General features: G+C 44.0%; 1 protein-coding gene across 5 annotated transcripts in view; it reads left to right on the forward strand.

The window, feature by feature from the left end:
• Positions 1-25,369, forward strand: part of COL11A2 (collagen type XI alpha 2 chain) — a 34,960-nt gene that overhangs the window by 3,717 nt on the left and 5,874 nt on the right. The window contains exons 3-53 of one of the 5 annotated variants that reach the window (XM_012548951.3): positions 61-271; positions 479-641; positions 3,246-3,437; positions 4,248-4,325; positions 4,956-5,018; positions 5,623-5,802; positions 8,108-8,167; positions 8,290-8,331; positions 8,854-8,916; positions 9,272-9,346; positions 9,836-9,922; positions 10,264-10,320; positions 10,551-10,604; positions 10,730-10,783; positions 10,987-11,040; positions 11,249-11,302; positions 11,891-11,944; positions 12,080-12,124; positions 12,271-12,324; positions 12,782-12,826; positions 13,309-13,362; positions 13,675-13,719; positions 13,936-13,989; positions 14,296-14,340; positions 14,527-14,580; positions 14,712-14,756; positions 15,010-15,063; positions 15,477-15,584; positions 17,272-17,325; positions 17,696-17,749; positions 18,175-18,219; positions 18,310-18,363; positions 18,533-18,577; positions 18,759-18,812; positions 18,998-19,051; positions 19,283-19,336; positions 19,871-19,978; positions 20,134-20,223; positions 20,454-20,507; positions 20,795-20,902; positions 21,153-21,260; positions 21,451-21,504; positions 22,325-22,378; positions 22,611-22,718; positions 23,043-23,096; positions 23,345-23,398; positions 23,686-23,739; positions 23,937-23,990; positions 24,451-24,558; positions 24,873-24,926; positions 25,244-25,297. In XM_012548951.3, the coding sequence (XP_012404405.2) occupies positions 61-271; positions 479-641; positions 3,246-3,437; positions 4,248-4,325; positions 4,956-5,018; positions 5,623-5,802; positions 8,108-8,167; positions 8,290-8,331; positions 8,854-8,916; positions 9,272-9,346; positions 9,836-9,922; positions 10,264-10,320; positions 10,551-10,604; positions 10,730-10,783; positions 10,987-11,040; positions 11,249-11,302; positions 11,891-11,944; positions 12,080-12,124; positions 12,271-12,324; positions 12,782-12,826; positions 13,309-13,362; positions 13,675-13,719; positions 13,936-13,989; positions 14,296-14,340; positions 14,527-14,580; positions 14,712-14,756; positions 15,010-15,063; positions 15,477-15,584; positions 17,272-17,325; positions 17,696-17,749; positions 18,175-18,219; positions 18,310-18,363; positions 18,533-18,577; positions 18,759-18,812; positions 18,998-19,051; positions 19,283-19,336; positions 19,871-19,978; positions 20,134-20,223; positions 20,454-20,507; positions 20,795-20,902; positions 21,153-21,260; positions 21,451-21,504; positions 22,325-22,378; positions 22,611-22,718; positions 23,043-23,096; positions 23,345-23,398; positions 23,686-23,739; positions 23,937-23,990; positions 24,451-24,558; positions 24,873-24,926; positions 25,244-25,297 (3,674 nt within the window). The remainder of the gene's footprint in view (positions 1-60; positions 272-478; positions 642-3,245; positions 3,438-4,247; positions 4,326-4,955; positions 5,019-5,622; positions 5,803-8,107; positions 8,168-8,289; positions 8,332-8,853; positions 8,917-9,271; positions 9,347-9,835; positions 9,923-10,263; positions 10,321-10,550; positions 10,605-10,729; positions 10,784-10,986; positions 11,041-11,248; positions 11,303-11,890; positions 11,945-12,079; positions 12,125-12,270; positions 12,325-12,781; positions 12,827-13,308; positions 13,363-13,674; positions 13,720-13,935; positions 13,990-14,295; positions 14,341-14,526; positions 14,581-14,711; positions 14,757-15,009; positions 15,064-15,476; positions 15,585-17,271; positions 17,326-17,695; positions 17,750-18,174; positions 18,220-18,309; positions 18,364-18,532; positions 18,578-18,758; positions 18,813-18,997; positions 19,052-19,282; positions 19,337-19,870; positions 19,979-20,133; positions 20,224-20,453; positions 20,508-20,794; positions 20,903-21,152; positions 21,261-21,450; positions 21,505-22,324; positions 22,379-22,610; positions 22,719-23,042; positions 23,097-23,344; positions 23,399-23,685; positions 23,740-23,936; positions 23,991-24,450; positions 24,559-24,872; positions 24,927-25,243; positions 25,298-25,369) is intronic. The other 4 variants (XM_031965062.1, XM_031965063.1, XM_031965064.1 and 1 more) reach the window with 4 other exon arrangements.

The following is a 25,369-nucleotide window of genomic DNA, read 5'->3' on the forward strand; positions in this document are numbered from 1 at the left end:
CAGTCCTCTGTGATACATTTCTCTTTCCATCTCTTTCTCATTGCTTTCCTCTTCCCTCAGGTGGATTCCCTGCTGATTTCTCACTGCTATCTGTGCTCCGGCCAAATCCCGGTCTCCATGCCCCTTTGTTGACTCTGTACAGTGCCCAAGGTGTTCGGCAGTTGGGACTAGAGCTTGGTCGGCCTCCTAGATTCCTGTATGAAGATCAAACTGGTCGGCCAAGACTCCCTGCTTTGCCTACTTTCCGAGGCATTAGCTTAGCTGATGGCAAGTAAGTCACCTCTGCCTATTGATCATTTCCCTCACTCTGATTTTTTTTTCACCACCCATTCCCTAATTTCAGTAGTGGATGACTTCTTTCTAAAACTGAAATGAACTTCTTCCCTGATCCTTCAATTCCTCATTGACTTATATGCTTGGCCACTCTCAGGCTTTACTATATTCCTTGGTCATTCTTTTTCTTGCTTCCCTTCCCCAGGTGGCACCATATAGCTGTGGCTGTTAAGGATCACTCTGTCACCCTGATTGTTGACTGTAAGAAGAGGATCACCCGGCCTCTGCCAAGGAGTGCTCATCCTATTCTAGACACCCGTGGAGTCGTCATCTTTGGTGCTCGAATCCTGGATGATGAAGTCTTTGAGGTAATTGGGGGTTTAGAGGTATTTCTTGCTTCCCAGGTTCAGCTGTTCTCTTCCTCTCCATCCCTCAGAGTTTTCACCTTTTGGCCTATCTTCCTTCAATTCTTGTGTCTCGGGTCTATTCTACACCCCATGCAGACTTGGTAGCTGCCTGTCTGTTATGATTTGAGAACTTTTCTGCCCAAATATTCATTCAAAAAGATGTGCTGTCATTTATTATATGAAAAAACACTGGGTAAGGGGTTGATGGTTGGGTGGTAGGACAAAAATGAATGTGATGTGGTATGTCATCCTGAAGGATGGTAAGTAAATGCTGTACTGAACTTGGAGCAGCAAGAACAGAGTTCAAATACTCCCTCAGACATTTAATATCTGTGTGATCTTAAACAAATCATTTGACCTCAGTTTACTTATCTATAAGATGAAGTCAGACTCAATAACCTCTGAGTTCCCTTCTAGTATTTAAAGCTGTAAGAGTGTAACCATCATAAAAGGCCATATATGACAAATGCCATGTGAGCATGGACTCTCTTCTGGCCATGGGGATCAAAGGATGCTTCCTGGAAGAAGTTACACTTCAGCTGATCCCTGAAAGAGAGAGAGGTTTTCAATAGTTAGTGATCAAAACGACTTTTTTTTTTGTGGTGAAATATTTTTAAATTAAATCCTTTTATTTTTTATTATTTTTTCTTTTTTTTCATAATTATAACTTTTTATTGACAGAACCCATGCCAGGGTAATTTTTTACAACATTATCCCTTGCACTCACTTCTGTTCCAACTTTTCCCTTCCCTCCCTCCACCCCCTCCCCCAGATGGCAAGCAGTCCTATACATGTTAAATATGTTATAATATATCCTAGATATAATATATGTGTGCAGAACCGAACAGTTCTCTTGTTGCACAGGAAGAATTAAATTCAGAAGGTAAAAATAACCTGGGAAGAAAAACAAAAATGCAAACAGTTTACATTCATTTCCCATTGTTCTTTCTTTGGGTGTAGCTGCTTCTGTCCATCATTGATCAATTGAAACTGAGTTAGATCTTCTCTTTGTCGAAGAAATTCCCTTCTAATCTTGTTTACATTAGTTTAAACAAGACTTTATTAAGAGTGAGAAAGGCATGAGCACAATCAGGGAAACCTATGATTTATTCAGAGGGCACCAGTGATATGTGGAAGGGATAGTGGGGGATGAAAAAGTAGATTGGCACCAGATACCAATAAAAAAAGTTGGATAAATACAGATAACCTGTTAAAGATCTAGTCCTGGGTCTTATTTCTAGGCCTTGCAGAACCTATCACTTAGCTGAAGGTTCTGATTCATTCAGCAAATGATTCAGGAAACTTCTGCATTTGGCTCCAAGGATTTTTATTTTTTCCCAACTTTCAGAATATTTTTCAGATCCCTGAATCCCAAATGAAGATAAAGGGCACCTTAGGGCTTCCTAACTCTTGAACCTGTTTGATTTCTTTAAAGGGATTTGCCAGAAGGGGAATCATAATTAAGGCAGTTTAGGAATATTTAATTATAAACATCAGCTATCACTTAGCTGAGACTTTTAAATTCAAACCTAGTCTAGTCCTTTTCTAGGATTTAAAAATTTTTTAGATCTCTAATCACCTTACTCTGCTGCCTTATTTCAGATTTTGTGTTTAGAATTTGAGAAGAGAGTATGATCTATAGTATATAGAGAGAATGTGAAAGTAGAAAGATATAAATGGCTGCTGAAAATGGGTTCTGAGATATGATAGCTATAGAAGATCAAGCTTGAGAGATTTCTGTTAACAATTTGTTGTTGTTGTTGTTGTTGTTGGGTTAAATGACTCACCCAGCCTCACTCAGCTAGGAAGTATTAAATGTCTGAAATCAAATTTGAACTCAGGTCTTCCTGACTTCAGGGCTAGCTGACTCCACTGCACCACCTAGCTGCCACTGTTGTAGTACTTTTTAACCATAATTGATTCTTGAACTCCAACTGCAAGCACTGAACTTCTAGTATCATCCTGAACTCTGTACCAGTTTATCTACTTGGATTAGAAATTTCTCAGTTCAAATATGCTCTCAGACACTTAACACTTCCTAGCTGTGTGACCCTGGGCAAGTCACTCAACCCCAGTTGCCTCATGGGGAAAAAAAATACAACAATGGCCTTTTGACCTTGAAATGCAAAGTTAAAGCTCCCCTGGAACTATAGGCTAGATATGCTTTTGGGTCACAATCTGTAAACTAAAGGTATTTGAGGAGGTAAATTAGAACAATGCATTAGGACTCTGATTACCTGGGCCCTAAGAAACGGAAATGCAAGAAGTGGAAGATTCATTGGGAGGAACATCATAGAGACATGGCTTAAATACAGAGGCAGTGATGAGGGTAGTATAGAGTCTGGGTGTGATGACCTCCCAGGGTAATGGCCGCAATGAAAACAAACTTCTATTTCATAGCCCCATGTGTCTTGCTTCCTCCTTCTAGCTTCTTCTCTGTGTACCCTTTTCTTCCTGAGTCCCTGTCTTCTTTCTCACTACCTCCACTCTTCTGTGAAAGAGAAAAGAGGAATGTCATACTGCACCTCAACATGCTTCTCCTCCTTCCCCTTCCCAACCTCCCAGGGTGATATCCAGCAGCTCCTCATCATCCCCGGAACCAAGGCTGCCTATGACTCCTGTAAGCAACCACAAACACAATGTAAAGGGAGCCATGTGGAGAAACCCCAGAATCAAAAGCACCAAGGAAACCACAAACCTCTCAGCTGGGGAGTACACAGACTTCATAGGCCCCAAAACCAGGAACCCCAGAGACAGGTGAGCAAACCCTGGAATGGGCAATTCCATACCTGTCTCCATGAAGCTTCCCTCAAAACTATCAGCCACCCCTCCTGGATGATGTTTTATCCCTGCCAATCCTGACTTATCCTAACCTAGTTCTAGTCATCTTCAATCTACCATGCTCATTCACAAAACTGTTTTTATTTTCATTTAAAAAAAAAGTTTAATGATGAAGGAATCAGGGGAAATGGTAGGTGGGAACTGCTCATCCCTCTATCCGTTGTCTCCTTCTAGCTTTAACATGTGCCCCTGTCCCTCCACTGCATCCTCACCTCCGAATTAAGAGATTGGCGGAAGGAAGAAGTTGACAGAAAATGGAATATGGGGAGATGAGAGATGAAGAAATAGTCAAAAAGATGGGGAAATACAAATTCAGAGATAGTAATAATATTTAAGGTTCTAGGGAAGATGTGTATGAGGGGATCTAGTCTATGAGGGCCTAGAAATATATGGATAGATAAGCCTAAGAAGGGAGAACTGTAGTAGAAAACTGAAGTGAGGGCTGATTAAGGTGAGAATTCTGATGAGAGGTTGAGGGTTCAAGTGTTGAATCAATCTCTTAATTATGTTTGCTTCAGTCCACATGTGGGACTTACCCTCAACCTGTTTTTTTACTTCCTCTACCACCTATCCTTTTCTCCCCTTCATCTCCCTTTTGCCTAATGCCTCTTCATTTGTTTATTTCTTCTGGACACCCTTCCTTTCTTTTGCTATTCCCCCTCCCCCCACCTCCTTATTCTTGTCCTGTCCCTATCTTATTTCCTATTCCCCTTGCCTTATTCCCAGTCTCCTGATTCTTTCTACTATGATTACGAGCCCCCTTATTATGATGTAACGACCACAGGAATCACCCCTGATTACCAGGTAGGAATCCCTTTAGAGATCCCTCTTTTTAACACTATCTACTTCAGATATCCTTCCTGACCTTACAAATGTGGGGGACACTTTGTAATGGGTGGTAGAGAAGATCACTCACTCATACTCCTTCCCATATCTCTTTCCTGCAACAGAGGCCTCAGAGCCCCTCTCAGAAGGCTCCCCCTACTTCCGTGGGCCGCAGGGTACCCCCACGCCGGCTTTCCCGGCTTTCCCCATCTGCCAAGAGGTCAGCGGCCCAGAGGGCCTCCACCTCATCTGCCCGGCAGCCTCCCCATGGTAGGAGTGCAGGGTCAGCAAGGGACCGGGTTCCTCTATCCCAACACCCTTCTCGATGGGCAGCTACCCCACAAGCCTGGGGTCCCCCTCGGACTAGACGCACCGGTTATCAGCAGGTAGAACGGGGGATCCAGATCTCTGCCCTCTCCAGTTTCCTAAATTTACACCTTCAGTACTCTTTTCCAGAGGAGTTGCAAGATCTGAGATTTACCCCCATCCTCAGTGCGGAGAGGTTTCTCCAGATGGGGCGATATCTGCTGCTTTGCACCTATATACATTAACCCTCTCTCCCCTTTGCTTCTGGCTGTGCTCTTCCCTTTCTACCTTCCTTGAGGTCAGGACCCTTCCTTAGGTGAAGAAGATGGGACTCAAGAGTCTAACCCCCTGCTACTCCCTGAAGAGGTAACTATGCACCCTTCCATCCCAGTACATAATCTGGACAACTCTGACACTTCCCCATTTCATCTTGATGAATCATTTTCTCCTCTCCTGGCCAGAGGGCTAGCAGATATCCAGTTGTACGCCAGTCTTATTTAGGTCCATCTTCCTAGTAGCTCCTAATGCTGTGCGTTTCTCTTTGTCCATTGTCCTGCTTATCTCTCTTCATTTGGTTGAGTTCTCATTCCCTCCACACCTATTTGTGTCCCTCTCAGTCTTTTGACTATTTTCTGGTCTCCTTTGCCAACACTGTGTCCATCTGATCACTGTTTCTTGCTGTTCAGCCCTCTGGCCACCCTGCCCCTCCATCCACTCTTATTTGTAAACTTTTTAGTCATCCAAACACTCTTTGAATCTTTGGTGACTGTCCTTTTCCTTATGATTAATGACCTTGATCCTTCAAAGGGGCAAGTCCTTCCTCAAACAACCCCAACCTCCAGTGAGTCAAAATCTTTACTTATTCCCTTCCCCATTTCCAGCAACTTGCCAGATGCAAAGGGAGAGGGCAAAATAATCTTAACTGCCTCCTCACTGTCTCCCCTCTACCTTCTCTTCCCATGCTGGGAAGGAGCAGATAGACCCCGAGGGTCCCCCCAACGCTGGCAGGTTTCGAGCTGAGGAATATGGAGAGGGGACCACAGATCCCCCTCCAGGTCCCTATGATTACACCTATGGCTATGGGGATGATTATCGAGAGGAGACAGAGCTTGGGCCAGCTCTCTCTGCTGAGACCACCCATTCAGGACCTGTAAGTGGTGTGCGACTTCTCTACCTTCTCTCTATAGCCTTCTAGCAGAGTTGTGAGTGCCACTTCCTGTTATTAATGCATCACTTTTTATTGTTAATGCTTTATTTCTTGGTAACATATCACTTCCATTTGTTATTGCATCACTTCCTGTTGTAAATGCAATTCCTGTTAATGCATCTCTTCCAGTTGTTAATGCACCATTTCCTGTTGTTAATGCACCAGTTCCAGTTGTTACCTCTTGTTAATGTACCCCCTCATCATTGTATCACTTTCTGTTGTTACTGCATCACTTACTTTTGTTCATGAATTAATTGTTATTGTTAATGTATCCCTTCCTGTTGGTTGTGAACCACTTCCCTTCCTATTTATTTAGGGGTAGAGGAAAGGTCTGTGTTGCTTTAGAAGCTTATTTCCTGATTGCCTGCCATTCCCTGCCTACCTTGATGCAATTGTGCATTTCCTTGCCTAGGGAGGCTGTGTCATTTTTTTCCCCCTTGTGCGACCATTTATGTTTGTTTTGGACACTTTCTATATGTCTAGACTGATACATTTCATGGTTTTTTTCTGGGGCAACTAGCCTCTATCTTGTGATCAGTTTCCAATTGTTTCCATAGCATGTTGCCCATTCTTTCTTCCTGTCTGCACTGTATCAAAAGATTTAACTTTCAGTGTCATGTTATCTTTCCAAAACAAGGCCCATTTCCTGCCCAACAAATCACTTTCTATTTGTCTTAGTCATGGTATCCATCTTCATGTTGTGTTGGCCCGAGAGCCCCTTGCTTATGACTGATCACTTCCTGTGTGTACTGGCTGCAGTATCCTTGTTGTCTCTTCCCATTTCCTGTGAATAAGACATTTCTTGTGTATGTATGTCAGGCAATGCTGGTCCTATTGCTCTTGTCATGAGCCTGGCTCTTTCTGGTTACTTCCTATGTGTCTTGTATTTTTCTTAACATTTTTTTTCCCTCACATATAATGCCTTCTTGAAAGAAGCCATTTCTTATTTATCTTATATGGTTTCCTTTTTCTTTTGACTGAAAACTATATTCTTCCTGAAAAGTATCCCAAAGATTCTTACCTCATTGTTTCTTTCTAGTCTGTTGGTGCCATTTCTTGTCTATCCTGGTCACTTCCTGTTTGCCTTAGTCATAACATACATGTTTCTGCCATATGCCTCCTTTTTTCCTCATGCCTCCAACCATTTTCTATTTTGCTCATGTGTGTCTCAATATAACCTATTTCTTGTGTTATTGGGTTGTGTTTGGAGGGGGAGGAGAGGGAAGCTACTTCTTGTGTGTCCCTTGTGTCCCTTGTTCCTTGCTCATTGTCATAGTTGCCTCTTTCACCCTGCCGTTTTACCATTATGGTTATTTTCTAATATTCTTACCCCTAACTCCCTACTCCCTCCTGCTTCTTCTGCTGTTGTCTAGTCATTTGGGAATATCCAAGAAGCTGGGAGAGTTTGGTCAATTGATTCTCGTTATTTGTGGGGGAGGACTTTCCTGAGAATTCTGAAGACCTTGAAGGGGGCATCCAGCCAGTCCTACTATGATCATGGGGGTAAAAGAGGGGAAGGTATTAGAAACAAGGATTGGGGGAATAGGAGTGCTTAGAATAGGTTTAGATTTGGGGCAGTAAACACAGGGGTTATGTAGGATCTGATGGGGGATGAGCTAGGTGAGTTGTGAGGTGATCTTCAATGAGGGTGGAAAGCCTGGGTCAGGGAACCTGGAAAAAGCAGGATGTGAGGCCTGAGTTTAAGGGATTATTTCTAAAAATCTCCTCAGATGAATCCAGCTTTGGTGTTCTTATATGGTAGGGGTTATGGAAGGAAAAAAATCTGAGGTAGGGGGTAATTTTTTTGTGTTTTTGCAGATTCTTGAGGGAGTAGCTGCTTGAGGGAGAATCCTTAGGTAGAAAATTCAGGAGGACTGGGTTTGGGAAAGATTAAATATCACTAAGTAGGCCTTGGGGTTTTTCTCTGAGGGACCCCTGTAGAAGTCAGAGTGGGGTCTGGCTGGTGGTGGGGCTTACAGGGATGAATGGAAGTTAGTAAATTCTAATTAGTGTTGAGGGGTTTCTGGTGAAAGTATTTGGGGTTAGGAATTTGTAAGAGGAGGCTAGTCATGCCAAGAGAGATCCATATATCAGAGTTGTTTTGGTGTAGATGGTATTAGTGGGATAGAAGAGAAATGGAGTTGAGGGTATCTGTGGGGGTGGAGCTATTTAAAGATGTTGTGGGGGATTGTTGGTTGGGTATCTTGCTCATAGACCCCACTTGGGGTTACATGTGTATCTCTCTCAGGCTACCCATGGAGTCCGAGGGTTGAAGGGAGAGAAGGGGGAACCCGCTGTTCTGGAACCTGTAAGTCGTGCCAGTTATTGGTTCATCAAGAATTACTGGGGTGACAGGTGCTTGGGGGACCTGAGGGCAGGGGAAGGTATTAGGATGATAATGACTTTAACCTCACACCTTTATCTTCACAGGGAATGCTAGTAGAGGGGCCACCAGGCCCTGAAGGACCTACAGTGAGTCTAGACTTGATTTTACTTCAAATTCTCAATAAATTCTTCCCACCTCCATCTTCCTGATAATCTCTCTTCAATATCCAGTTGCTCATTTCTCCCCTTATCTTCATATCTTCCTTATGGCCCATCCTTATACACCTCACTTATTTCCATAAGTCCCACAGGGTTCCTTAGAGACAGGACAATCTGAGTTTAAATCCTATTGCTTGCATTACTGTCTGAGTAACCATCAGGGAACCTCTCTGAGCCTCAGCTTCCTTGTCTGTAAAATTAGGATAATAATAGCTTGAATATCTACCCCATAGGATGGTTATGAGGCTCCAACAAGGTAATAATTGATAAAATGCTTTGAAGATTTACAAAGTTTGTATATGTCAGCTGTCCTTCCTAATCATACCTTCTTTGAATTAATCCTGAGCTCCCTTGAGAATTCTTTCAGAGGTTCTCCTCTACTTTAGATTTACCTTTCTTGAACTCTTGCTCTTCCTCTTATCTCTGAATTCCTTCCTTCTGTCTTCATAGGGATTGACTGGTCCCCCTGGAATTCAGGGAAATCCTGGTCCTGTGGGTGATCCTGGAGAAAGGGTAAGAAGGTGGTAGCCTGAGTGGAAGGGCTGGGGGCTAGGCCCTAAGATCTCCTTGATGTATTGAGAATAAATATTTTCTGCTTGGTAGATTGATAAGGGAAATGCGATATCACCTGGAAGGGAAGATGAAATTAATGTTTAAGGAGGAAGTGCCTGGAATTTGCTGTCTTGGTTTTTTTTTTTTAATGGGAGCCAGAAAGGGGTTGGAGGACACTTAAAGGGATCTTCTGGTCGTTATATTCCATGACAGAACTCTTGAGGGAGATGTTGGCTTTCCCAACTGTCTCCCTATTTTCTTTTCTTCCACTCTAATTTTATCCTTATTCCTCTGTTTCTTCCCCTGTCCCCAACAGGGCCCCCCGGGCCGGGCAGGGCTTCCTGGATCAGATGGGACTCCCGGTCCTCCTGGAACATCACTTATGCTTCCTGTGAGCCCTATTTTAGACTTCAGAAGAGGGTGTCATTGGTGGTGGGCTAGCTAGAATCCAATGTATCAGGAATCTTTGATATTGGGAAACTTGAAACTAAGGAGGGGTGAAGAGAGTTTGAACGTGGAAGACTCTAAACTAAAAGGGATTCCCTAGGATAAGATGGGATGGGGAGTAGTATGGATATGAGTTAGAAGCAGGCATGGCATAATTTATACCAGAGAGAATCAAAGAATAGTATACCTTGAAGAAAGATTGGTGTTAAATTCAGTTCAGGGACTCTAGTGCTGTTACCTAGAACTCAAAGGGATATTTGAAGGATTAAGGCTTGGGGATTTAGGTGGTGGATAATCCTAGAGATGATGTAGGAATGGCTACTTGGGTACCCTAGAATGGGAGAGAGGTGATATATAAATGGCTTCTAGGAACTGAATTGTCTGTTTTTTTCTTTTCCATTTTACCTGTTCCATTACTTCTCACACTGCCTAGTTCCGGTTTGGCAGTGGTGGTGGGGACAAGGGTCCTGTGGTTGCTGCTCAGGAGATTCAGGCCCAAGCTATCCTGCAGCAGGCTCGGGTGAGTAGAGAATGTCATGAGGGACTCAGCTGGGTCTCTGCCAGCTCCCTTTATTGGAGGAACATGTCGGGAGAGCCTGGGGAAACTTAATTTGTTGGGGTTTAAGTATGAGGGCATGAGTATGGTGAGGATCAGAGGGGTTGGGAAGGAGTGAGAGCAAAAGGAAGTTTCTGAAGGAGTTTAGCTGGTGTTGGAGGAGAGTTGGGAAGAGGTCAGAGAGGAATTTAGGACTAGGGTTTTAATACTTGGGAGATGAAATAAGGAGGAGAGAGATTGGAAGAATATTGGGAGTTTTTTCTTCTGCTTCCTTGTCTCAGTTCTAATATTTCTCTACTCCCTAGTTGGCACTACGGGGTCCTCCTGGCCCCATGGGATATACGGGTCACCCTGGACCCCTGGTGAGTGATGGGAAGGGGTATGGGACAGGTATGGGAGGTGGAGAATTTTATTTTTTGGTGGGAAAAAAAAGTATGGAAAGTCTTTGGATATAATGTTCTCAGGGGAATCTGGGTTGGGGATTAATCTTTAATATTGAAGTCCTTGAGAGGGTACTGGGGAGCCTGTTCCCCATATATCTTCCTTTATCTCCTATTATCTTATGCAATCCTTTTTTTCTCTTTTATCTCAGGGTCACCCTGGGAGTCCTGGACTGAAGGGAGAATCTGGAGACTTAGGCCCTCAGGTAACAATACTGACTTCTTATTTATCTTCCTCTCCCCCATTCACCTGGACCCTACTATCCTCAACCTCTTCATAACTGACCCTTTCATCTTCCTTTTCCACTGATCTCTTATATTCTGTTACCAGGGGCCACGGGGTCCCCAGGGCCTATCAGGCCCCCCAGGCAAAGCTGGACGAAGGGTAAGTAGAAAGGTTAAGATGGGAAGTTGGTGGGGAAGGGCTGGCAGTGTCATGGTGGGAGGAGATGGCTTTTCTAGAGGAGGGTATAGAGATGCTGGTATATGAGAAGAGCAATACAGTGGTGGAGATAAGGGGATAAGGATCTGTAGAGGGCTGTCCCCCTCACTTGAACCCAATTGCATCATTTCCTCCTATCCCTTCAGGGTCGTGCTGGAGCTGATGGAGCCCGTGGGATGCCAGGAGAGCCTGGGATAAAGGTAATAGAATAAGAGATGCCTCTGTGACCCTCTTGTCTCTCTACAATCCTTAATGCCCTCTTGAGCCCCCCAAGCCTCTGATTTCCCATTCTCCTGCCTTGGTGCTTCTTCCTTTCATTTTCTGCTTATGAGCATGTGTCCCAGACTCTCATTCAAGGATTTCTTTTTGGAATGGGAATGAGTTGGACTGTCACACTTATACCCTTAGGGTGACCGAGGATTTGATGGGCTCCCAGGTCTTCCAGGAGAGAAAGGACACAGGGTAAGCATTTCCTGGATATGAGAAAAAGGACTGAGGGGCTGATTACAAGAGAAGTGGGAAGGAAAGAGAGGAGAGTTATGTTTGGGGACTATGTGTTTGGGGAAGGGACAGAGTTTCAGGGTCCTTCAGCATCCAAGAATGAGTCCAAATGGACCTACAGAACCATCTGGACCACATGGAGTTAAATGTCACATATGAGGGGGATGTGGGAAATGTGTGAACTCCCAAAGGAAGAAATTGGATTGGGGTAGTACTCATTGATGGTACTGAAGTACTTATTAAAGGAGTTTCTGATCTTTTTTGGATCATAGTCCTCTTTGGTTGTCTGGTGAAACCTACCAACTCTTCCTCAGAATAGTGTTTTTTAAATGCACAAGTGGAACCAATCAGATGATCAAAAAGGGAACCAATCATATTGAAATAGTTATCAAAATATTTTTTAAAAACAAGTTTGCAGGTCCCAAGTTGAAAACTTGGTTCTTAGGAAATTGTTTGGGGAAGAGGCAGTTGATTTCTGGTTTTAGGGTGTGTAGTCGGTGGAAGGAATTGGCTCTGAGGTCCCAATAACTCCTGTATTCCTCACTCCAGGGTGAAAGTGGATCCCAAGGTCTTCCTGGTCCCCCAGGGGAGGATGGAGAGAGGGTAAGTGACAGTGGGAACTTCTGGTTGGTAGGAGAGGTGAAAGAGGAGAAACATGGTGTTTGAGGAAAAAGTTTAACGTTATGTGGGCTTTGAGAAAGTCTCCTTATTCCTTCCTTGTTCCTTTCTACCCATTAGGGAGATGATGGAGAAATTGGACCACGAGGCCTTCCTGGCGAATCCGTGAGTATGAGGAAGATACTGGATGAGGGGACAGGCTAAATTGGTAGTGATTGTGGTGGAATTATGGATTCAGGGAGATTAAAAGTCACAATGCTGGGCTGTTGTCTTTGATACTAGTGTCTTCTTCTGCTCTATCCCTAACCTAGGGTCCCCGAGGTCTCTTGGGTCCCAAAGGTCCTCCTGGAATCCCTGGCCCCATGGTAAGCAATCCTTCCTCACACTTTAATTTATTTCCTGAACTTTCAAACCTCTGACCCTCCAAAATTTTAGCTTCTTGACCTCTTCCTCTTTCTCTTTTTCTTGGCTCCTATTTGACTGTACTGTCCTCTTATCATTTTTATGCCTAGGTTTCAAATGAACGTGTTGTATAGTTTACTGTCTGCTTCATGTGTTGCCAAGACAAAAAAAAAAACCCCAAAAACCAAACCCTCAAGAAAAACAAAACGAATATACAAATCCACAAACCCACACCCTGCAGAGAGCCAGGGACATGAGTTTGTTTGCTTGGATTTTGAGTGAATGGAGCACCTGAGAGATGGAGGGGACACACCCATACCCTGGAATGAAACTCCCTACCCAGAAACCCACAAACTCTTCCCCAGTTCCTAAATTTTTGCCCCCTTTTCTTTCTTCTCTTAATCTTTTTTTATATTTCAGGGAGTCAGAGGCATTGATGGATCCCATGGCCCCAAAGGGAACTTGGTAAGCCTGGCATGATACCTAGTCCATAATAGAAGTAATATAGAAATATCATATTTATATGTTCTATACATATATATCTAACATAACATATTTAAGTACATAAATACTTACTGATTGAAAGTTAATTGATTTATGTACTTGGGGAGGCTACTCGGATTGCTACTCCCACCCCAACAAAATCTTCCTAACCCTGATTTTCCATGGGCCTTTCTTCTCCTTGGCCCTCAATTATGGTTATGAGTTCTAGAACCCTAGTATGTTAGAGACCTCAGATAGATCCCTTTCTTTTACAGAAAAGGAAACTTAGACTTAAACAAGCCACATGGTACATCTGTGCTAACTAGACTGTGAGACTAGAACTGAAGTCTCCTGAGTCATAGTCCAGGGTTCCTACATTCTTTTCTCTGTTCTAGTGACCTGGGAATTAACCCTCATATCACATCACCTTCCCAGGTGACCTCTATATTATTATCTGTCTCTAGGGTCCTCAGGGAGAGCCTGGCCCTCCTGGACAACAGGGTACACCAGGAACCCAGGTGAGTGGCCCCATTACTTTATCTTCTAAACTGTAGGACCTGCTTCACCCACTCTACTTTTACACATTGCCCTTTTCTCCCTCCTAAGCCCAAATATCTTTGTGTTAGTGAGGACAGACTGAGAGTTTATGATGTCCCTGGTCACAGCAATGGGGTCAGTACAAAGACTGGGGCAATGGAGTTAGGGCGCTTTGACTCTTATATCTCTTGCTATACAATGGTAGGGGAGGACATGGAATGTGGTCAGGGTTGTGAGGATAGAGCGCAATATAATCTACAGCCCTCCCATGACACCCTTCTTGTATACATCAGGGTCTTCCTGGACCTCAAGGTGCCATCGGCCCCCATGGAGACAAGGTGAGTGATGGGTGTGGTGGGATAATCAAATGATAGTCAGGAAGATGGGAGTCATGGGGAACAGGAACAGGAAAAGAGCATATTGAGACTATACCAATAGGATAGTGGGGGAAGAATGAAGTATGCTGAGGGAAAGGACTATACAACTATTAGTAGGGGTCTATCTATTCATACCTTTGCTACCTATAGCTCTGATTCCCTCACTGTCTTTTGCAGGGTCCTCAAGGAAAACCAGGACTTCCAGGGATGCCTGGCTCAGATGGACCTCCGGTGAGTGCTTTCCCCAACCCTTCATAATTTCTTAGAATTAGACCCTAGCAGTAGCTCATATGCTGTTATTTCTTGTTATGACTTGGAACCAGTCTCTTGACTTTCCCCATTCTCAAAAATCTCAAAAGATCTACCATCTTGCCTCATCTCCTCTCCTTAGATTTCCCCCTCCCATCTTTTTGCCTTGAAAGGTTTATGGCTATTCATGTGGATTTGATGGTTAGTTTTGATTTGGGGATGTAGAGATGGGGAGGTAAGAGAACTCATGGTATGAGATCTCATTCTCTTTTCCCCTTTCTCTTTCAGGGTCATCCAGGAAAGGAGGGTCCACCAGGAACCAAAGGAAACCAAGTGAGATACTTTGCTTTCTTTTTTGAGTACCTTGTGAGTCTAAAATCACTATGATATCTCAGAAGTACTTGCTGCCATCTTCTTCCATTTCTTCCATCCTACTCTGTCCACCTATGTTCCTCTGACCTCCTGATGATTGCATTCCTCAAATCTTCTAGTGACTTTTCTTTTTCCTTCTCCATCTAGGGTCCATCTGGTCCACAGGGTCCTCTAGGATACCCTGGACCCCGAGGTGTCAAGGTAACATGTAACCAGAGTCAGGGAGAACTTGGCAGGGGTGGGAGTGGCCAGGAAAAGGATTCCTGTATTTTAGGCTTCTATTTTCCAAACCTGAACTTTGTCTCTTGATCATTCTCCATCTGTCTTCCCAGGGTGTGGATGGAATTCGGGGCTTGAAGGGTCATAAGGGAGAGAAGGTAAGAGAAACCCCATTGACTCTGACTACCCTCTCCAGGCAGCTTTATCCTGATATCTCCTCCATCATCTAAGCCTCTATTCCTTACCTCTCACCTTCTAATCTTTCCTTATCCAATCCTCCCAATATTTATCCTGAATTGCCACCATGATACTCCAAGCTCCTAATTTCTGACTTAAAAACAATAGTGCTTACACTTCTCTGTAGTCCTCCTATGCCCCTCCTACTTATTTCTTTGCCTCTGCCTTTCTCAGGGGGAAGATGGTTTTCCTGGTTTCAAAGGTGACATGGGTGTGAAAGGTGACCGGGTAAGTTAGTAGGGCTCTCCCTCAGCTCCCAGTGCCCCCCTGACACCTATTGGGCTATCAGCAATACTATTCCCTATCTAGCTTCTGAGTCTCCAATTCCAAACCCTTTGGCCCTCCTTCATACCACAATATTACAATGTCCCCAATGTTACACTGCTGTTCATATCACCCAAACACCCAATATTATCTTGATTCCATCCAGAGGCAGTGCCTTGGAACTCTATGACCTTTCTGCCTCTTATTTCCCAAGAATATGCCCTCAACTTCCTATTATGACTCTCTAATCTATTAGAGATTCCTGTCACTAAGGTCTTTCCCCCAACTTGAATAATCCTTTTTACACCAAATGCCTTAACTTTCAAACTCCTACTCTGAGCACTGACCTGATCCTCACATTCTTCCCACCCCCTTAGGGTGAGGTTGGAGTACCTGGTTCAAGAGGAGAAGATGGTCCTGAGGGGCCAAAGGGAAGAACTGGACCCAATGGAGACCCAGGCCCCATAGGGCTTGTGGGAGAAAAGGTAGACAAATCAAACAGATATGATGAACAGCCTGGACAAAGGCATACAGAAGTAAAAGTGATTCTTGTATACAAGGAATAGTAAAATAAAAGCCAGTTTGCTTGAAATATAGAATGTGTGAGGAGGAATAATATGTAATTAACCTGAAAAGGTAGAGCAGAGCTGTACTGTGAGAGACTTTAAATGCCAAAGTGGAGGTCATAATTTATCCCAGAGACAATAGAGAGTCATTGGTGCTTTTCGAGTGGGGAATTATACTTTTGGCAGAACTGGAGAAGGGAGAGGCCAGAGGCAGGGAGACCAGTTGAGAGCCTACTGCCCTAGTCCCAGCAAGAAGAACTAAGAACCTATATTAGGATGGTAGCCGTGTGAGTAGAGAGGAGATGGGAGAAAGGTTGTGGATGTAGAATTGACAAGACTTGGCAAATGATATAATGTGAGGAGCGAGTCAGAGTAAGGAGTGAAGGATACCTGAACTTTTGAGCTTACAAGGATGGTGGTACCCTTGACAGAATTAGGGAAATTTGGGAGAGGATTGTGTTTGGAAAGATGAGTTCTGTCTTGGACATGCTGAATTTGAGATGTCTTGAGCACATCTAATGTGGACTGACTAACCTGGATGTGGTAATGGGACTGGAGTTCAGGAGAGAGATTAGGGCTGAGTATATACAAGGATACTGTGACCCAGAGGCTTCAGTTTCTGGGAGAAATAGACAATAGTGTGGGGAGGAATCAACTTTGGTTTACCACAGAGACAATTTGTTATTTCAGCAAATCAAGTCACTGGCTAGTTACTGAGCACAACAGTATACCCAGCCCTATGCTGGATGCTCTGGGGAGTTCCACATGGCCCAACTGGTAATTGATTTATGCAGATGAGTTGACTCAAGAAATATGCAAGGTAATATGTAACCACGTGAGATTGTGGCCTCTGCATCCAAAGGGTGTTTAGAAAGAAAAGGGAGAAGTCAATGCAGGGTGGCCAGAGAAGTTTTGATAGAGGGAGGTAAGGTTTGAAAGATGGATGGAATTTGAGAAAATCAGCATAAGCAAAGGGCTGGAGGTGAGAATGAAGTGTTTGGTGTTGGCGGGAGACCAGCTTAATTTGAATGGAATGAATGAGTTATGGAGGTCATAGCTAGAACATGAAGGACTTTGAAGATCAGCTTAGGGAATCTAGATTTTCTTTTTTTCGATAGGGGGAGGCATTGAGAGTTGTGGAATGATCTGATGAGAGAGCTGTTTTAGGCAGGTTGATCTATTAATACAGGCAGATTGGATTGGAAAAGGGAGAGGCTTGAGGCTGGGAGACCAGTTAGGAGGTTGTAAGAATAGTATAGATAGATGAAGAGCACCTGAACTAGGGCAGGAGAGAAAAGGGCAAGCATCTGAGAGACTACAAGGAAGAACCAACAGAGTTTAGTGACTGATTGGGAAGGAAGTTAAGCCTCTTTTTTTTTTTTTTTTTTTTAAATCCATTCACAGAGATAGAGAAAATAAGTAGTTAAACAGATAAATTTGAAGGAGGGTGAGGGGGATTGGGAGATCTGGGCCCCTTGGAAGAAGCAGGAAGCTAAGGGCCTGAGTTTTGTTGGAGTTGGGAAATGAATTCCAGGGATCTAATTCTGTGAAGGATTGCTCTTTTTCCCCTAACCCACCTCTGTTGCTCTTTTTGTCTTCTCTGCAGGGCAAACTGGGTGTTCCTGGTCTGCCTGGATACCCAGGACGTCAGGGACCCAAGGTAAGGCTTAGGCTATGAAACCCCATTTCTATTCTATTTCCTTCTTCCACTTCCTATGTTTTTCTCTCCTTTACCAATCCCCTATTTCAAATCAACGAAAACTATAAAGGCCAACCCATTTAATTTACAGAGGAGGAAGCAGGTCCAGAGAAGAGAAATGAGTTTTCCAAGATAGCACAGCTAATCAGAAGCAGAGCTGGGGCAAACCCCAGGTCTCCTGACTCCTGGCCCACAGTTCTTTTCACTTTGCGTATTTACTATATGTTATCTCTGTTAAACTATACTTGTGAGAGACCCTCTAAGGCCCTTCTTATAATCTCATCTTTCACCCCATGACTCCTCCATGTTTTTTTCTCTCTCCCCCTTTTAGGGGTCACTTGGATTCCCTGGATTTCCTGGTGCCAATGGAGAGAAAGGAGCCCGGGTAAGAAGGGAGGGGAGTCTGTAAAGGAAAAAAGCTGGAGGGTAGAGTGTGTGATTGAGGACTGAGATAGGGTGGGCTTGAGAGAAAGAGTTGTGGGAAAGGTTTAAAAGAAGAGTTCTAAAGGATCTGGGGAGCAGAATCTCTGGGCAGAGATGGTAGCATTGAATGAAGGAGGAACTGTGGAATCCTGAGTTTTTCACATCATAGATCCCTTTGGTAGTCTGATGAAACCTATGGACTTCTTCTCAGAATAATGCTTTTAAATGCATAAAATAGAATATACATAGGATTACAAAAGAAACCAATTATAGTGAAATAAAGATATAATTTTTCCCGTTCCAAGTTCATGGATCTACTGTGGATCTACTATAGGTAGTCTGAATGGCAGATGATGTATTCACCTCTCACTACCCCTTTCTCCACAGGGGCTGTCTGGGAAATCAGGTCCTCGAGGGGAACGTGGTCCCACGGTAAGTGAAAGGAAGAGATGGTTGAGTGGAGTGGGGGGAATCCATTTTTGTGTCTGTCTCTCTCACCATCTTACCCCAATATTTTGCTAGGGTCCACGAGGTCAACGAGGATCTCGAGGAGCCACAGGGAAATCAGGAGCCAAGGTCAGTGACATCTGCTTGGACCAAATCATTTTTCACAATCTTTAACTTTCATTACCTTTGGCACTTATTCATCCTTCAGCTTTCTCTATATCGCCCCCTACTTGACTGCCTTTCCCTCTGCATAAGGAAGGCTTGTTAGTATCCCTGAAACTCTATTCCTTTCCCACAGGGAACATCAGGTGGTGATGGTCCCCATGGTCCTCCTGGAGAGAGGGTGAGTCTGTACCCAGTAACTGCCAGTCCTGTTAACAACCAACATGTCTGAGTGATATACAGAGTTAGGGCTTGGGTAGCCAAGGCTTCTGCTGTGGAGAGGACGATCTGTTCTCCCAGGTTCACACTTTCCCTCCTTTATCCCACTGACTTACCATCCTATTCCTGTCTCTTATTTCTAGGGACTTCCTGGACCTCAGGGTCCTAATGGCTTCCCTGGTCCTAAAGGGCCCCCAGTGAGTATAAGCTTGACCTGTAAAATTCCAACCCCTTTTTCCTATTCTGGAACTGCTTCCTCTCTACCAGCCTCCTTCAAAGGTCTAGTCTCTTTCCTTTGTACTTCTATGGATGCCACCTTTTAACTCTTTTTTTCCTCTCTCTATCCTTCCTTGCCCTCGTGTCTTTGGACCTTTTGTTCTAGGGCCCCCCTGGTAAGGATGGACTTCCTGGACACCCTGGCCAACGAGGAGAAGTGGTTAGTGACTATCCCTTTCTTAATCCTTCCTCCATAACTCCCTTCCTTCCTGCCCCACACAGCCCCAATTTTAGTCATTTTCAAATGGATGTACCCAGCTCATATAGAACCATTTATATAGTCCCAGTGGTGACCCCCTTTTTTTTTTTTTTTTTTTTTTTTTTGCTAGATACCAATGATAATTTGACAACTGTATAGCTCTTTAATCTGTCTTTCCCTCTTCTTCTTCAGGGTTTCCAAGGAAAGACAGGCCCCCCTGGACCTCCAGGGGTGGTGGGATCTCAGGTATATCCATCCCTGGGGGATGATAGGCCACAAACCTAAGAATTTGTGAACACTCACCTCTTCTCCACTGCTATCTCCTCCATGCTTCCATTACTGTCTTCTTGCTAGGGAAGGGCTGAAATAATTCCCTTTGTAGTTACTGAATGAGACAATGATGCAGGGGAGGAATTAGAGGTGAGAAGCTTTGGGGAATTGAATCCAACCTTCAGTTGCTTTTGTTTTTGAAAACTTTGAGGACAGAGGCATGTGAAATCTTCTATATCTTTCTGTTCTGAGTAACTTTGCACTATCTCCTTGGGATTCTTTGGGAAAATGCAATTGGTAGGGATAGCCACAAGATGACACATTTATTTGCACACATAAATATCCTTCCTCACTCCCCAAAGATAATTTGATTTGAGAGTGGGGAATCTCTCAGAACCCACTGTCCCCCAAAAGATCATGGGAATCAGAAAGTGAGGGTATTGAAGAATAGACAATTTAGGGAATTTTTGGGAGAGTTCGTGATGTGAGATTGCTGTTCCCTTCCCACAGGGAGCTGCAGGAGAATCAGGACCTATGGGAGAACGAGGGCATCCAGGCCCCCCAGGTCCCCCAGGAGAGCAGGGCCTGACTGGGCCATCTGGCAAAGAAGGAACTAAGGTAAGGCTGGAGAGGAATATAGGGAATGTGAGAAAGACAGACTGGGATTCAGGGGAAAGGAGGCTGAGGAGGAATAAGAGAGTGAGAATACCTTGGGCATCCTCTCCCAAGGTTTGGAAAGACACTTTCTTATTGCTTCGTTGTTCCACATTTAGGGAGATCCTGGCCCCCCTGGAGCTCCTGGAAAGGATGGACCAGCCGGTTTGAGGGGTTTCCCTGGTGAAAGGGGCCTCCCAGGCACTGGAGTGAGTGTAACCCCAATATGTTATACACAAACACAAATGTTTTCAACATTCTCAGACCCTCTTCACTCCCTAATCCAATGTCTGATTTCCCTGTTCTCTGACCTTTTTGCTCTTAGCTTCACAATTGCTGGCCTTCTCTAGTCTGCTCCCTGATTCTCTGATACTTTCCCTCAGTTTCTCTGATTTGCCATTTTCCTTATCTCTGACTCTTTGTCCCTCTTACCTTACAGGGAGGTGGTGGCCTGAAGGGAATTGAAGGTCCACCTGGTCCCCCAGGCCCTGCGGTGAGTCTGAATTCTTTGAGGGAGAGAAAACTTAAAATGGGAGGTCCTGAGAAGGTTACTGAGTCCTTTTTCCCATTCCATGTGGAGGAAGAGCCAGAAATGAGAGAGGAGAGTACTCCTCATAGATGCATCAGAATCAAGGGGTAGAGGATTGTTGGATATGGGGGGGTTGTGTGGACTTTCCCAATTGTTAAAGGAAGAATTAGTGTAAAATAATCTTCTCTAGGGAACTTCTAGGTTAGTAGTTCCTCTTGATAACCTATATTTCATCCTGTCTCACCCTTTAGGGCTCTCCTGGAGAACGGGGTGTGGCAGGTACAGGGGGACCCATTGGTCCCCCAGGAAGACCTGGGCCCCAGGGCCCCCCAGGTGCTGCTGGAGAAAAAGGTGTTCCGGTGAGTGTGTGTAAGGAGATGAAATAGAGATGTTTGTACAGTCTTTGTGTTGGAGGTATTGGGGGTGGTTTCTGAGCTGAGAAATGAAGATGCTTCTGGATAAGACAGGGCCCTGGGGGAACATAGAGGACTATATTTGTATATTGAGTAATGGAGGAGGGGTTTTTAGTGAGAAGGTTTAGTGGGGAAAGAGTCAATATGTCCCCCTTGATAGCTGACTTTCCTTCCCAATCCCTTCCTCCTCTCACAGGGTGAGAAAGGTCCTATTGGCCCAACTGGCCGAGATGGTGTCCAAGGGCCTGTGGGGCTACCTGGTCCTGCTGGCCCTCCCGGTGTGGCTGGAGAAGATGGAGACAAGGTAATTCATCCCAAACACCCCCCCCCCCCACTTCCTACTCCACTATCTTTCCCAGGTTCTTCTTGAAGAGGATAGGTTCAAGATAACTTATCTGTGGCTCTCTAACTCTGCTGTATTAATTGTCTCTCATTTCTCATTCATTATTATCATTGTCTACTAGCTGTAAATCTGACATATCTACCCCTTCCAGGGTGAGATTGGTGATGCTGGACAGAAGGGCAGCAAAGGCAACAAAGGTGAACATGTAAGTAACCATGCCCTCTGATTTCTTGACCTCATTTTTATTAAAAGTATACATTTTTATTTTATATTCCTTGTGTTTTCCACTGTTTCTTTCTTCTATCCTTTTCCAGAGAGCTATTTTTATAATAAAGAATTTTTTAAAAGAGTAAGAAAAAAAGTTCTGCTATTATAACCAACACATCAAAGAAGTGTGATGTTATTTGCAGGATTCTATATCCATGCTTTCTACACCTTACCACAAAAAGAAGAAATGTCTTTTCTTAGTTCTTTTTGGGGGAACAAACTTGGTCATTATTATTTCAGTTTCAATTGTTATATTCTTTTTCATTTATATTCTTGTCATTATATACAGTGTTTTCCTGGTTCCACTTACTTCACTTTGTATCAGTTCACATAATTCTTTCTGTGCTTTTCTTTATTCATCATGTTCATTATTTCTTACAGAATATTTCATTATCTTCATGCAACTTTTTAAAGCCACCCTCTAATTGATGAACCTTGCTACAAATATATTGGTTTTATAGTGCCTATCTTTTAGTCACTGATAATCTTTGTATATACCTTATGGTGGAATCTTTGGGTTAAAGGGAAAGGACATTTTAGTCACTTTCTTTGCATGATTCCAAATTGCTTTCCAGAATGGTTGGATCAATTTATAGCTCCACCAACAATGCATTAGTGTGCCTATCTTTCCATAGCCCTCCAACATTGATCATTCCAATTTTTTGATCTCTTCTTGGATATATTTCTACTCTATCTGTCTCTCTTTTTCTTTGTGTACCTTCTGGTATCTCTGATTAACTTTTTCTCTCCCTTGTCAGGGCCCTCCTGGACCCCCTGGACCACTGGGTCCTCTAGGTCAGCCTGGAGCAGCAGTGAGTAATCTGATTCTGCCACAAACCTTTCCCCCAAATTTTCCTCTATTCATAGTTGTTATTGACATACCCTTTTCCAATACCTATCATTTATTCATTCCTCAGTGAAAGTACCTCCCTACTTTGTTTGGGGGACTCCTTCAGTTTCCAGATCTAGGACCCCTTTTCTTCTCCCCATATGGGTCTCTCTCTGTATATATGCAATCCCTAGATCCCTTCTCTCTGTGTATAGGGAGTAGATGGAGAACCTGGTGCTCGGGGACCTCAAGGACATTTTGGAGCCAAAGGGGATGAAGGAACAAGAGGATTTAATGGCCCTCCTGGACCCATTGGCCTTCAGGTAAGCTCTTTGTGAGTATATTTTTGTTGGAGAGATATACCTGTTGAAGATATAGTGGATGAGAAATGAGGAGGACATAGGGCCTGTCTTCCTCCCCAAACTCCAAATGCAAAAGTGAAGGTAGGAATGATATGGGGGAGCAGAAACTTTGGAGAAGTAAGGGGCAGCATAGAATTAACAGAAGATGAAAGATTTTAAGGGGAAGAGATAGTATTTTTAAGGAGGTGGAGATGCCATCCAAATATTGGGACCTTGATCTTCCTTTAAGGAAAACTCCCAGTTTTTTTTCTTCATATCAGTCTCTGTATGTTTGTTTACCCACAGGGTTTACCAGGCCCTTCAGGAGAGAAAGGAGAGACAGGAGATGTGGGACCCATGGTGAGTGTGACTCCATTCCCATTTCCTCTCTATTGACCCCTGACTTATTATACCCAATCCTTCCTCTGTAGTCCTTTTACTAATTCCCAAAGATCCTTTTATTGATTCCTGGACATTTCCTTTACCCTTTCACTCAAAGGTCTCACTTTCTACATTTTGACTTATCCTATTTGTTTCTTTGTCTCCTTATATCTCTTTTCTTCTTCTTCTCTTTTCCCTTCTCTTTATGTGTTTCTGTCTCTCCCCAGGGTCCACCTGGCCCACCAGGACCCCGAGGCCCTCATGGACCTAATGGAGCAGATGTAAGTATCTCTCATCTCCCACCTTGATGTCCTTCCAGATCACTTGGCTCATCCTTCTGTTTTTCTTTAGTGATAATAAGTCTCTTTGGAAGAAAAGTTTTGTTCCTTTAACTCCTTTATCCTGACCATCAAGGAGTCCCTCCAATTCCTCCCTCCTAATTATCTTCTGTGTCATTAATATACAGATGTATTTTGTACATATAATGTACAGATGTACATCTGTCCCCTTGCATCTCTTTGAACTGTTCCTTATCCAGATGATAACTATCACTGTGTCCCTCTTTTAGGGTCCACAAGGCCCCCCAGGAGGTGTTGGAAACCAGGGTCCTCTTGGAGAAAAGGTAACTGTTGAGGAAGGTTTGGGGAGCTGAGCAGGGAAAATCAGAGGGAGGAAAGGAACGGAATCCTTCTGGTTATTGGACAAAGATGGGTGGTGAATAATGTGAGGAAGTAGGGTGAGAAGGCTGATGGAGAGGGAATGTATCTAAGTGGAAGTAAGATGGGGAGGGCCTGTATTTGATTCCTGATCTCATTTTAGGGGGAACCAGGAGAGTCAGGCTCTCCGGGGATCCCTGGAGAACCTGGAGTCAAGGTAAGTGAGAAATTTAACTCCCAGCTGATACCCACTTTCCCTAAACTTTAATCTCCTAGGGTACTGAAAAGCCCAATTGACTTTTTCTTTCTTTCTTCCCATCAGTGATTCTTTCTTTTATACTATTAATTCTTTCCAGGGGAGCTAAGGTCTCCCCATTTCCATGGCTCCCAGGCCCCATTCCCTTCTTTCCTTACTGATTATTAAGAGGATCAGAGCACACAAATTGCCCTTTAACTGAATCAATCTTCTATTTCCTGAACTTTTTTCCTTCACTCCTATTCCTTCCAGGAGTGGGGGGTGGGGGAGGGTGTTAGAGGAATATAGAGAGAATGGGCAAGAACAATTGAGAGAATGAGCCATGGCTATTATTCTTTGGACACCCTTGAGAATCTTCCATTAATCTCAGTTCTTTCCCATCTTCCATTTGTGTTTCTTCATCACCTCTGTCCCTCTTCAGGGCCCTAGAGGAGAACGGGGAGAGAAAGGAGAGTCAGGACAACCAGGGGAAGCTGGGCCACCTGGACCTAAGGGCCCCACGGGTGATGATGGCCCAAAAGGAAACCCTGTGAGTATGGAGCAAGGGTCACCCACAAAGTTTAAGGGAATGAGGATGGAAGGATGTGGTTCAGGAGAACCCAATTCTCATGGACGTCAACATGTGGAACAGAGTACAATAAGGTGGGGAAGGCATGAGGACTCTGGGAAAGGACCTCTAGAGGAGGGTGCAGGGGGTGCATATGTGAAATGACTGGAATAGATGTATCAGAAATGGTGAGTGGGTGAGATGTCTCTGTGTAGGGTTGGGACAGCTCTAGAGTGAGGGATGAATCTGTGCAAGGCCTTATGACTCTGAGTTCCTTTCTTTTCCTTTGCCCTCAGGGCCCTGTTGGTTTTCCTGGTGATCCTGGTCCTCCCGGAGAAGGGGGTCCCCGAGTAAGTCTTATCCTTAGAAAAGGGGGTAAAAAGGAATAGGGGCAGGGGTTTTGATAGATTATTTTGGGAGCTGGACTTATATTTTAGGTTTTCATAATGATTAGAAATTATTTCATTCTTTGTCTTTGCACTCCCAGCTTCTAGCACAGTACCTGGAACAGAGTAGGCAAATTATTAAGTTATTGTTTGATTGATTAATGGTTAATTGAGGGAGCAATAGAATTGGAAAGACAGAAAAGCATGAGGGTATAATTCTAGAAAGGATTGAGGCCTCCCTTTAAGCCCCCTTCCCCATCCTTCATCTCCCATCTCTCCAGGGTCAGGATGGTGCTAAAGGTGATCGAGGAGAGGATGGAGAAGCTGGACAGCCTGTGAGTGATTGTGTTTCTTTCACCTCTAATTCTTGACCACCTAAACTTTCAGAGACCTTTCAACTCCCAACT

Source organism: Sarcophilus harrisii, chromosome 4, assembly GCF_902635505.1.
Source record: "Sarcophilus harrisii chromosome 4, mSarHar1.11, whole genome shotgun sequence".
Taxonomy (NCBI): domain Eukaryota; kingdom Metazoa; phylum Chordata; class Mammalia; order Dasyuromorphia; family Dasyuridae; genus Sarcophilus; species Sarcophilus harrisii.